We start from the raw sequence: 13,081 nt of genomic DNA, 5'->3' as shown, positions 1-13,081 counted from the left end.
TTCTGGAACCAATTCCGGAGCCGATTCCTATTCTAGAACCAATTGCGGAACCAATTCCGGAATCAATTCAAGTAAATTCTGGAATCGACCTACTATCCGGAATCAATTCCAAAAAACTTCGGAACTAGCAGGAATCGATTCCGACGAAAACCTGCGTTTTCCCATCACTAGTGTAGACCCCAGACCCTGTTCGATTGAACACTATAAACGATGTATCGGCATCACGAAAGCGAAAAGAGCGACCTGGTCGTCCTCGTCCTCGTCTCCCCCGGATAGAATGCAAATATTTACCATTTACTATCACATCTCGGTCCCAGGCTGTCCTACTGCTGTGTGGGAAGGTAATAAATGAAACAGGGTTCGTTTTTATTGGCCACACTGCACCGAATACCCCCGGAGTATATGGGTATATGGGGTGTGTGTGTGTGTGTGTATTATTGTTCCAAACCTCAGGAGGTAAAGCTATTCCGTTCGCTTTTCCTCCACAAACTGCTCATTTTGTGGTGTGGTGCTGCTGTTTTTGCTTTTCAAAACTCTAGCGTTACCCTCCCCGGAAGGTATACATACATGATGCAGCCCAAAACAGCCCAATATTAAATGCTCCACTTGTTTTTTGGTGTTTCAACTCGAGGAGGAAGAGAACTTCAAGCAGTTTTGGGTTACGATTGGGTACGAAACCTTCAGTAAATGAGGAAATTTTCGTTATGAGATTATAAAAGTTACTCTACTGGGGGGAACTATAAAAATCTCACCTTTTTTCCTCTTCCCGGTTGGAAAAGGTTGTGCTCCGTCGTGTGCTTGTTGGAAAATGTGCATGCGTGTGTGTGTTGTCTTGCAAATAGCCGGAACGCGCACCACATGCATGTTGCTTCCTTCATTCCCGCCACCAGCAGAACTAATCTACAATCTCTCCGAAACTGCCAGCGATCGTCCGTTTCTAGTGGCCGATGCCAAAAACCATGCCAAAATTCAGCATCTACCCACCTACCGACACACACACGCATACACTCGTTGCTTCAAATCATCCCGTTGCTCCTGCTCCTGCACACGCACACGGGGGACGGGGACTAGTGAGTGTAAACAACGGCAAATTAAATATTTATTAATTTTATAAATATCAGACAGGCATGAACCGACCTCTCATCATCACCCCCCCCCCCCTCCAACACTACAGTGCTCTTTCTCTCTCTCTGTCACTCTCTCGCCCGTTTAATATATTGTGCGCGCAACGCCTACTGCTGTGTATACGCGTACCATCGGGCTCAGATTTTCCGCCGCGTTGTTGGTGCCGCTCTGACCGTCTAATGGCGTGGGGAGAATCGGAGATTGGAGAGGAACGGTTGGTGGTTGGGGTGGATCTTTCGTCGCGCGGCGCATGAAATTAAAAGCCAGATGACTGCGGTTTTCATTAAATAATCATGGCATTTCTGGTTTTCCACCAACACTTTTCCTCCCAGCAAGCTTCATTTCCTTCTCTCTCTCTCTCCTGCGCACACACACTGACTGGTGCGTTCGTCGTTACCTCCGAAGGGGATGGGGATGGTCGGAAGGAGATAGCTTTGTGGTCGCCGTGTCTGTGTGTGTGTGTGTGTAGAACAACCATTCCATTCCCCGCTGCCCTACAGACACACCGAATACCTTACGTGTCACGTATCTTTTCTCGCTCGCATCCACTATTTGCATCACGTCCGCCTCCCCTTACTCTCCTTCTTCCTGCTCGTGCCGTGCACTAAACTCTAACCTGTTTTTGGAGAGTAGCTGTTTTTATTATTGTCCACCCGTTTTCCACGAGTCCCTCTCCCCCGTCCCCGTATCTCGTAGTGTGTGTTAGGGCGGCCGGCGGCAGTAGCAGCAGCATCGGCAGCAGTGTCATCGTCTAGTGAGAAAGGAGGACAGGTTAACTCATCCAAGAACACGCGCGCAGAGGGTGGTGGTAGATCAGTCAAATAACGACGAAGATGGAATGGAACAGGTGCGCGCTAGGAGTTTGCTTTACCCAGCAGCTCCAAATATACTCCCCCCCCCTCCAATAACTTGCCAAGACAGTGAAAAAGGGAAAGGAAAACCTTTTACCACTCAGAGCGCGCGAACGAGCGCCCACTTCTTCATCACCTAGGGCGGGGTGGAACTGGGGAGCAATGGGGATGCTTTTTGGCATGGGGACGACACACCGGCCGGGCGCTTGTATAATATGAAGGGATTGGGGAGGGGAGGAGAGGGTCTGTTCCGTGGAAAGCGTACCAAATTGTGACGACTCAATTTCGGTCGCGCGAGAATTTCGCCCTCCGAACAGATATTATTATCTTCCGTTGGACTGGGCGGCGGGACTCGGTGGGACGGATGAACCTGGAGAGGAATAAAGGGGGGTCATGAGGAGAAGTGGTTTGTGGGGATTGGGGCGGGGGATGGGCGGGGGATTTTAGGGAAGTTTAGAATGTTATTCAATGCGTATTCACGTTCCCACAGCATAAGAGTTGGAACGGAAAGGTGGAACGTTTCTTGTGTTTACTCGTAGCTTTTTCGATTGTTTTCGCTAGTCTCTTAAAGCAGAAAAGCCAGTTAGCGAGTGTGTTTTCACTCAATATGTAAGAAAAGCTGTTCTTACTCGATGTTGCTATGTTGGTTTTATCTTACATTTAGTTGATTTTTTGTACGAAACGCAGCTTGGCAATACAATTTTTTATATTTTTATATTTTGTTTGATTTCCTATGGTTTTTTATTCATCTATTTTGTTCCTTTTTTTAGTCTTTCTTTATCCACATATAGTTGCATTCTCGATGCATTTCTCTTTCACTTCCTTCTTGTTCGTTGTTCCCGTTGTTTTATATATTGTTAGGTATTTCCTTCCTGCTTCCTTTTCTTCTTCTTCTTCTTCTTCTTCTTCTTTTACTTTTCAAAATTCAAATTTTTTCATTCACTTTATCAACGTTCTTTTTCCCTCCCACCCAGTTAAACAACCCATTTCCGCCTGTTGTAGCACAAAACTGTTCTTTATACTCGCTCTCTCTCTCTCTCTCTGTCTTTCTCTTTTTCTCTATCTTTCTCTCTGTTATCACGCTTTCCTGTTTCCGGTTTCACTATTTCCTCTGCTCTGCTCGGTGTGTTCCCGGTGTGGCATTAGGCTTGTAGAGCCTGCTTCCTTTCTGGTCTTCCTGCCATCCGGGACCCGAGCACAAACTCCATCCCCCCACCTCCCCCTCGTTTCTAACGTTTAATGCTTTTATTATATAGCTCGTAACTGCCCCTAGCGCAATGCACTGCGTTTTGATGTGTGCAACCGATTAATAACTTTCCGTGTTTTATCCTACCGCCCCACTTTTCCCCCCACCCCCCTTTCTCTTTACAGATGTACTGCTGCCTAACTACGACCAAGCCAGCACTAGTTTAAAAATATTCGATATAGCAAAAGCATTGACGCTCGGTTGTAACATTACACAGGAAGGAAATTTTGAGTTAAGTTGGTAAGTGTTATATGCATTAAACCTTTTAATTAATACAGTGAGATGTATTGATGATGCTTTCCACTTTTTTTACCATTGAATTGTTTATCCACATTCCAATTAGAAATCAATTAGAATGATGAAACAAGGGCCCCACAAAAAGCAAATGAATTTGCTTTAGAAAACATTTAAAACCATTCCAACACAGTAAAACCAATCCAATCGATCGTCGCAGCAGAGATAGCCGAAACGCTTCCATTCGCCTTCGCTCTATGTGGGTCAATTAATTTACGCTTGTCGACGAGTCGTCGTGGGACAAAAATAATTCTCTTCGCTTTGGCATACGATATATATATTTTCCCCCCATCCTTTCGTTCGAAAGTACTTACCTTTACCACTCTGCCGCCAACCCTTTTTTCTATTGTGGTGCTTTTTTCCATAATTTGTCTTCGCGCACCCCGTCACTCGAGGTCACTTGATATCCGCGCGCTGTGGCAGAAAGAAGGAGAAGAAACAAACAAAAAAAGAAGCGAACCCCAGCTACCATTAATATTTATCAATCCATCTCTGCGATTTTCTTTCACATCACAACGTTTAAGATCGCAAGAGGCGCGCACAGCACCGTGGAGAGTGTTGCTGCCGCCCTTTTCTACTCAACGTTTTTCCTCTCCGTCGGTTGGCCGTGGCTCCATTCTCGTACCACCCCTCCCCGCCCCCCCTTGTGCCTTGTGTCATTCATTTCGGTTTTGTCAAATTATCGATTTTTCATTCCGAAAGGATTCGCTCCCCCACGACGCGGTTCATGCTCATGCTATAATGCCCGCCACGAAGCAAAAGGGATGATTCTCTTTTCTTGACACAAATCTCTTTCTTTTCCAAGCGACTGACGTCGTCGGGGTGACCTTGCTACTGTCTCTTTTTGTGTGTGCCGGCCCGTGGCGTGGCTTTGTGCCATGACATTCCTCCAGTTGTTTGGGAGCGTTTTTTTATTCCTTTATTTTAAATATTTACTATTTTCTTTAAGATAACAAACATGTGCGTTAGCGTGTTGATAAGAATGAAAAATGCATAGGCAAAATCGGCGTGTGTGTGTGTGTGTTTTTGGAAAATGGCAAATTTAAATTCACACCATCCACTGGGCGCCTCCATCGCGGTTTTGCAAACTCTTTGGGGCGATCTTGCAACATTGTTTTTTGATTATTTTGCTGTTTTTTGTTGCTCAAAACTGCCAAGCAACACAAACCTCCCATTCAAAGACGCACCGACACAAACACAATACCGTGCAAAATAAACATCTCATTAACACTCCTCCGCTGCCTTGGCGGACTGGCTGTTGAGCTGTAGAGTGAAACACAAAAACTGCTGACGTCAGTTTCAGTTAGTGTGTGTGTGTGTGTGTGTGTGTGTGTGTGTGTGTGTGTGTGTGTGTGTGTGTGTGTGTGTGTGTGTGTGTGTGTGTGTGTGTGTGTGTGTGTGTGTGTGTGTGTGTGTGTGTGTGTGTGTGTGTTTAGTGTGTGGCTGTAGCATGTGGCTGTGGTTGGGGGGGGGACGAGCAGAAACCTGCACCCACCCATCCATCCACCCTTAAGGGATGAATGATTTTTGCTCGCACGAATGGCTTCTGACATTACGCTGCGTTCGCACACACACACACACACTCCCACTCCCTTTCTTGCTTTCTCTGAAGCCATCCTTCAAGAGCCCGCAAAGACAAGCGAAAGGTGTCTTCGGCAGTGCGCCCACGACACGAGACACACGAGACATCCCCCAAAACGTCCCGGTTGTTCAGTAAGAACAACTTTTGACCTAAATACTGCCACCATACCCCCCCCCCCCCCCCTCCCGCTGAGGAGTGTCGGGTGACGATGGAAACAGTTACACGCGACACGATGACGCATTATAACCCGAGTGGACGTTGTTTCACATGCTTTTAAGGCACGCTTTTCGTCAAGTTTCGTGCTCTGCACGGTGTGTAATTGTTCGTGATGGGTTTATTTCTTTTCTTTTTTTTTTGCGAAACTACACGAGAGAGACACGATCAATTTATTCGTGGTAGGTGGACTGTTAGAATGACGAAAATTGACAAAACTTTGGGCCCTGCGCTCGGGGGTTGGGCAGATGGGAGCAAGTTTCGATGCTAATTTCGAAGCCTCTGCCGAAGGCCGAAGAGTGTTAGCAGCTTAAGTACTTCTACTTACCCCCCCTGTGGTTTAGTGCCACAGGGCGGAGCCACTCGATGACGCACTCCGGTGTGTTCGCCTTGTAGTGAAGGGGAAAAAAAAGGCAAAGCACAGAAACGAAAAACAAAACCGGGCTTGTTGACGTAAACCAGAGCTCAAAATGGGAATTTGATTTTTTATTATAAATCATATCAACGTTTTTTTCATCATTCGTTTTAGCTTCACTACGTTTATGTTTGTGAGAAATTTTAATACATGTTTTTAACCTCTCTCTCTCTCTCCTTCACAGGGCAAAAGACGGTAAGAACGTAAGTGAGGTCGAATCGCTAAAAGACCGCTTTAAGATACTGGCGGCCGAGCGAAAGTTCGTCATCAGTCGGGCACTGGAAACGGATGCCGGACAGTACACGTGTAGCGTACCACAATTGGGTGTATCGAAAAGTTTTAACGTAGTTGGTAAGCATACAGTGTCGCAATCGGAATGCAATCAGAAAATCGGAGAGAAATAATACTATTCTAATTCGCTTTTTTCCCACTTCTTCATTTCAGCTAATGTTGTTGTTAAATTTGAAAGCACAGAAATAGGTAAAACTAACATAGTGGAGGGCGAACGGTTGACGCTGCACTGTATAGCTTACGGAACGGATCCTAAAATCACCTGGACAGTTGGTGAGTACGGAGGGTTGCGGCGAACAGTAACAACAGTAGCGCTTTTGTTTAACAGTAAAGGATAGCAACAAAACCAAAACCGAAGAAGCGCCGACAAGCACAATGCCCATTAGGCGAGCACTTTACTTTTGCCATTCAAACCGGACGGTGGTACGCGTTGCTCCACCAGTTTTCTATACACTCTACGTTCCAGTTCAGTAATAGTCAGCGCCAATATCATGCCAGTCGGAAAAGAAGGCAGAGTAGGGGCATTACAATGGCGTCCTACGAAGAGAAAGGATGGCCGGCGCGCACATTATTGGAATGAAAATATTCTTGCCTGCTCTAAAACACACACACAACTGTGGGCACGAGGGTGGGTTGCTCCCATTTGAAGAAAAAAAAAAAAGCAAACAGCAACCCGTCAGGAACCATCGGCGGCCCACTCTTCTTTTAGTTTCACCTTGAAAGCATGATATTGTCGCTATTTTTATGCTGGAGAGGGAGAAGCAAAAAAGCCCCCTCTCTTCGCCTCCCGGGGTTTTCTCGACGTCCAACGCGCTCCTTGGCGCTACATTAAACGGCTACGTATACCGTTCGGACCTTTCGTTGTGATCACTGCTTGCTGGCTGGTCTGTGGTGCACGAGGTGGGAAGAAATCATCCTCATCGTGCTTTGGCAACAATATCGACCACAGCCAGGTGCTCCACACGACGGGGGTTTTGGGCAGAAAGCCGCGAGGGGGCTGACCGCGGTAAGCCGCTGTACGAAAATATCCCACCGGGGGTCTATTAATAGCAGGGAACAATATAGATATCCTACCCCGTTCTTAAGCATTATCAGCTTAATTTAAAATTTATTTTTAATACCGACTCGGTGTGGCCCGTCCTCTCGCAGACGATGTCACCTCCCCCTGTATGTGTGTGTGTGTGTGTGATTTTCCATTTTTTCCTTCCAACCGTTGTGCTGCATCCTTTGGTGGTGTTCCACATTTGCATTCTGGTCGGAAGTTTTGGCTGGCAACGACACGCTGCTAACGGGTCGTCCCGTACGTACGCTTTGGCCTTGATTTGTTTTTGATATGCTCTGTCTGGAATCAGCATGTAGGGGTGGGTGCGGCTGTCGTCTTGCACAAATAAAATGATCTTTTAAGTGTATTGTTTGTTTTGTGGCCGAATCTCACTCCATTAAAATCACATTCCATCTACGCCAGCAAAACCAAAACACCGGAAACGATTTATTTTTGAAGAAATTAAAAACAGCCCATAAATTGATATAAATTAAAGATGAGGGGAAACACGACGACACATCGAACCATCGAAAATAATGATCACGCGGGACCAATCGAAGGGTTCGATAGGGGGACAGGAGGTTGATCGAATCGACAGCCATCGATTAACATTAATCAATTGAATAAACAAACAAAACTGGTTACGACTGCTAGCGATGGTGATAGTTCATCCCGTCGCAGCAGACTGTGGGAATGTGTGTACGCTCGGTCTCGCTGCTGACAGGGGATGCGACGACTCGACTTAAGATGATTGACGGGAACATACATACGGCGTGGCTACAGTTGCCAACTAAACAAAAAAAGACGCTGCGAGTCGTAAAATCCCGATCGAATTTATGTTGCCTGTAGACATGACGGACACTTGCCTTCCCTTCGCGTGAAACTGACCTTTAAACGCCGTCGTACGTTCCCGTTTCGCGAACCGTTAAACAAAACCAAAAAATCCCCAAAAAATGCAGCTTTGTTTATTGGGCGGAAAGGTTAAATTTAACTACATCTGCACACTATGTGTGTGCCCTCCCTTCCTTGGTGTATGTGCTTGTAACGGGGGCAGTCTTTGGCGTGTAAACAATGGATCGCATACACGGGCATCGAGTAAATATTTATTACAAGCACACTGTCCAGAGGATGTAAGGAGCTGCTGCTGAGCATGTTCGGACGTGTGGCGTGATGTAAAAACCGTTTTACACACTATTCCTAGACCCCCCCACTTGTTGGATGTTTGGTGTGCAGTGGGAATTGTTTCACCTATTCCCCGTACAGCGAAATTGGTGTAATCCATAGCGCAAAGATCCCGGCTGCTTCATCGCTGCTTCTTTCCGCGCAGTATTTATTGCCGCACGAAGGAAGCGCAAGAAAACAGGTGTCGCGGAAGGAAGCAGTTTTCCGTTTTGCGTGATTTAAGACCGACAGCTCCACTAACAGCCAAAGCACCTTATGGTGTCACGCAATCTTTTAAGCATAAATTAAATTGCTTAACCCCGGGCGCCGTCACCACCCCGCCGGGGTGCTTGCAATATACACGGCCGACGGTAGTGGGGCAGCACCGAGTGAAGCACGAGCTGCTTAGAATAATCACTGCCAGTGAAAGAGAGAGAGAGAGACTAAAGGGTCTTACCCAAGCGGCGTCTTTTTGTTGTTGTTGTGCTGCTTACATTACAGCTATCTTTACCGATTTCTCCAAGGCTTCTTTAAACGGTCCCGGCAAGCAACACGAAACGTCTTATCCGTTCTCTGGCAGGTGCAAGGTGGATGTATTTTTGTTTCTCTTCTTTTTCTAAGAGATGTTTCTAAATGAACGTCTGTCAACGATATGGGCGAAACGAGAGAAATTACGGCTAAGCCCGCAAGGCCTACAGTGTGTTGCTCTGTGTGTGTGTCTGCATGTTCGGGCTAAAAGCACAAATTGATCGAACCCATGCTCCCGAACCCAATCGTCTCGGGACTCTTTCCAGCTGACAATTATCCCTGGCCGATACCAAAGCTGGCCCGATTCCTGTAGCTGAACTACTTCAACACACCCGTTCACACGCACACGCTTATGTATACCTTTTTTCCGGTCGAAGGCAGTTTTTTCACCCACGCGCGCTCCCCAGCACACACAACCACTTACATGGGACGAGTGTGTGTGTGTGTATGTGTGGCAAGAGGCAAGACACTGGACAAACTTTTCCGTCCAGCAGGGGGGAGACTTTTCTTTCTCCCCTACACCCTCCACCACCGCGCCCCCCGATCCGCCCGAGAAGCGCTCTCCCTAATGGACTTTTGTTTCTCTTTCCGGTCGGCGTTCCCTGTTTTTTTCCTTTCCTGTGGCCTTGGGCGTGCGAGCGACAAACTTGGAAGACGAACCTGAGAGGGGGTCGTGCTGCTGGCGTGCATCGAAAGACCCCCCATCGTCGTCGAGCACACGCCGAAGTGGTGTTGCACTCGTCGGTGACTCGCGAGTAAATCGCTCTTCGCCCTTCGGGGGCGCTTTTGCCTAGGACCACTTCTTCTTGTCGTCCGCCGCACACACACACACATACGCATACTCACTCGTGTTCAGTGCTGCGCGTGGTGATTCCAGAATTACGTGACTAGCAGCTAGACAAGTGTGCAATCGTTCCATTATCGCTCGGTCCACCGTTCAAACGGTGCGGGCGGTGCGGTGCGCTATGCTTGAAGGTGAAACATAATACGGGACGAAATTCCACAGGATCAGCACGGATCCGCGGGCGAGAAGGAACGCTCACTCTTGCTCACACTGTCGCTCCACCCATTGTGGCAGAATGTGAGTGAAGGATGCCGGGGCGGGGTTGGTTTGTCTGTTAGTGTTTTAATATTTGTTCAATTTAGAGCTTATTGTTATACACACACACACCGGCGTTTAGATGAGAAAGTACACGGGGAGGCGTACGGGGCTGGTTGTCCTGTTTAAAGGGAATTTTGTTGCCAATGGCTGGGCGGGTTTGGTAGCATTATATTGTACATATTTTATTCAACACACACACACGCACTGTGATTAATTATTTTCTCTCTTTTAAGGCAACAATACTTACAACGCGTCGACAGATCACATCGTGCTGGAGGAGGACGAGAGGGGCGTCGAGAACGCGAAGCTTATCATCGATAGCATAAAGCTAGACGACTACGCCGACTATACCTGCGAGGCACGAAACAATGCCACCGAGTTTACGGGCAAACCGGCACAGGTTCTGATCACCGTTAGAGTAAGAGGTAATACTATAGTGACGAAGCAAATCACCTGCTTGTGCAGCGAACTAATCCCTGTTTTTGAACTGTAATTTTAGGAAAATATGCGGCCCTTTACGTTTTCCTGGGTATTATTGTGGAAGTTGTTTTACTGTGTGCGATTATTTTAATATGCGAAAAAAGACGTAACAAGACAGAGATCGAGGAAAGTGATACCGACCAGAGTCCCGACCAGTAAGTATTACCGGAACCGTTCCGGGTTTTGTTTTGCCGCACGGGTTTTTTGTGCGTATTTTGTGGTGTTCCCCCTGGTAGTCCTTTACCCCTTCGTTGTTAATTAAGCTGGCAAAATATCCCCCCCATTTCCTGTTTTGTTGTACCAAATAATCGACAATCAGTCACACAAGCGAATGCAAATCGATGCTGGGATCATCACAAGGACTGCCAAGGATTAATCTCGTGATGTTGTGTGACTGATTGCTTGCTTGGTGTTTGTGTGCAAGCGCTTTATATTGGATTTTAGTTTTAATTTACGTACCAGTTTACGTCCGTTTAGATGTTCGCTTACGTAGATAGCTGCTTTGTGTGTGTTTATTTTCATTATTTTGAACCTGTATCATTTAGTGGAACGTATGTTTGTAGTTAATGCAGCACGTTGAAGGTAGTAAAAGTGTTGTTTAGCAACAGCTGCATTTCACAATCACATCTCACCACCTCACACTATTCCACCCACCCGATACACTAAACTACCGGAGCAACCAGAATTTAGTGTTGTTTGTCGTGTCATCTTTGTGGGAAAATTAATCAATGAGAAATGAGAAATTGCAATAGGCAAAGACGGTTGCAGTATCTGGTTTGATTCTTGTTGGAAATGCCTTAAAGGATACTTATGAACCGTACAGTAGGGATAGAATCATATAACCCTCCTCATTGCGGTATACCTAACCAATCGATTGTGTGATATTAACAGACTAATTGCCATGTACACACACACACACACACACACATATAAATATGTATTTGTTTTGAATAAACTTCGTTGCCACTAATGATGATAGCGCGCGTGTCAATGTAAAAACTAACACACAATTAATAACTAATTCAAAAACCAATCAGTGTAACAAGCAATGTACGCTACCTGGCTCTCTCTCTCTCTCTTCCTCTTGCCGTTCGCTACTAAACGCCTCTATTGCCACCGCCCTGCAAATTGTTGTAATTTGCAACTTACTGTAATTGCCTGTGTGCCCGTGTTTCTTTATTTATTTTTTCGATGTCCGTCGTCCTCTCCCCAAAGTAACGATTTTTGCCTAACCGAAGCAACCTTTCTTCTTCTTTTTTTCTCTTTCTTTCTCTCTTCTTCTATTTTCCGCTTTCCCGCAGAAACAAAAACGGCTACCACGGTAATGAATCCGAGCTACGCCAAAGAAAGTAAAAGCCACAAGCAAGTTTGCGAAAGACGGGTGTGTTGTAGCCTCGGTGCGCGCGTGCCTGTGCATTTTGCGCGTATATGTGTGTGTGTGTGCGAATGATTTTTTTTAATGCCCGTGAGAGCGTCAGGATCCTTTCAATCCCAAATCCTTCTTCAATAAGGGTTGGTGTGTTTGCATTGGTACCGTTTGGCCCGTCCTCCCCCTCCCGATAGACCGTTATCTATCCGGTTGGCGGATGGCGGAATTGTTCTTCAGTAGTTCTGTTTACCAATCCCATTGCGGATTTCTTTTTAAAACCCTTTATTATCTCACGTGTTTGCCAAAGTCTCACAGCAAAAAAAAAACGACAACAAAGACACAATTAAACCTTTATGATATAACACACACACACACACACACACACACACACACACATTTCGCACACCGTTGCGCGCGCCGCAGCCGCCGAACAACAGCAGCCACAGTTGTGCGCCTTCTCCTCACCGCAAGCGATGCGCACCGCCGCAAGCGTTTAACTTTGTATAGGCTACCCGCGCGCACCACCCCTCGCCTTCCTGTTCCGCACTTTGCGCATTGTCAAGCGTTAGCGTTACGAAAAGTCATCCTAATCCTTCCCCCCACCCACGTAACGATTTTGTTTATCGCGCTCCCAAACTATCGTGGAGTCTACGTAACACTGGTGTCCCCCGCCCCCTGAATTAGCCTTTAGCCATTAACAGCAGAAACCGCAGCATAGAACAGCAAATTACATTTCTAGAGCAGGGACAGGAAGGCAGCAGAACTTAAAGCTTATACACTATATTTTGTGGGTTTTTTTTTTAGAGTAGATTCGTTGATTTGTTTGCGCGCGCGCGCGCGCACCCGCGCTTTCGCGTGTCTGTTTTTGTTTACCGACCTTCAGCGATCGATTTACCACAGGAGCAAGAGAGCAAGGGAGCTAGTATTGGACACGTTGCGCAAGAGTAGTTAGGCCTTACCCGGACCATTGCAACCGTTTTGCAAGATGATTGTTGCAGGCACACTGTTGTTGAAATTTGTTAGCAATCTCAGTATTTTACGGAAAGCGAAGCGCAGCAGAGAATTTCGTAGCCAGAAAAGAATTACATACAGAGGCAGATCTAAAAGCTGTATTTAGTAATCGATTAGAGAGTACACAGATAATAAAAAAAAGAAATTTCTTCTAACAGTACCACACGAACGTTATGGATTTTTTTTTTATTAATTTTTGCATCCATTAAGAGAAGAAGCCGAAGCTACTAGGCGTCGAATTAACTACTGTTAGGGCTAAGCATGATGCACCTGTGCCAATGCTTGCATAATGAAATATCTAGCTGCATTTGCATCCGGAAAGAAACCCATACCAACTACACTGCGTTCACTTGAAGCGCACACCCTTACCA

General features: G+C 46.4%; 1 protein-coding gene across 13 annotated transcripts in view; it reads left to right on the top strand.

The window, feature by feature from the left end:
• LOC120902922 overlaps nt 1–13,081 on the top strand; it is a 69,400-nt gene that overhangs the window by 44,695 nt on the left and 11,624 nt on the right. For 11 of the 13 annotated variants that reach the window (XM_040312010.1, XM_040312006.1, XM_040312015.1 and 8 more), the window contains 6 exons: nt 3,348–3,462; nt 5,911–6,077; nt 6,171–6,290; nt 10,084–10,275; nt 10,350–10,485; nt 11,632–12,879. In XM_040312010.1, coding sequence (XP_040167944.1) covers nt 3,348–3,462; nt 5,911–6,077; nt 6,171–6,290; nt 10,084–10,275; nt 10,350–10,485; nt 11,632–11,683 — 782 coding nt within the window. In that variant the 3' untranslated portion in view covers nt 11,684–12,879. Of the gene's footprint in view, nt 1–3,347; nt 3,463–5,910; nt 6,078–6,170; nt 6,291–10,083; nt 10,276–10,349; nt 10,486–11,631; nt 12,880–13,081 lie in introns of those variants that run through there. The other 2 variants (XM_040312018.1, XM_040312017.1) reach the window with 1 other exon arrangement.

The sequence above is a fragment of the Anopheles arabiensis genome, chromosome 3 (genome assembly GCF_016920715.1).
Source record: "Anopheles arabiensis isolate DONGOLA chromosome 3, AaraD3, whole genome shotgun sequence".
In the NCBI taxonomy this organism is placed as follows: Eukaryota; Metazoa; Arthropoda; class Insecta; order Diptera; family Culicidae; genus Anopheles; species Anopheles arabiensis.
This window is presented reverse-complemented; position numbering and strand designations above follow the sequence as displayed.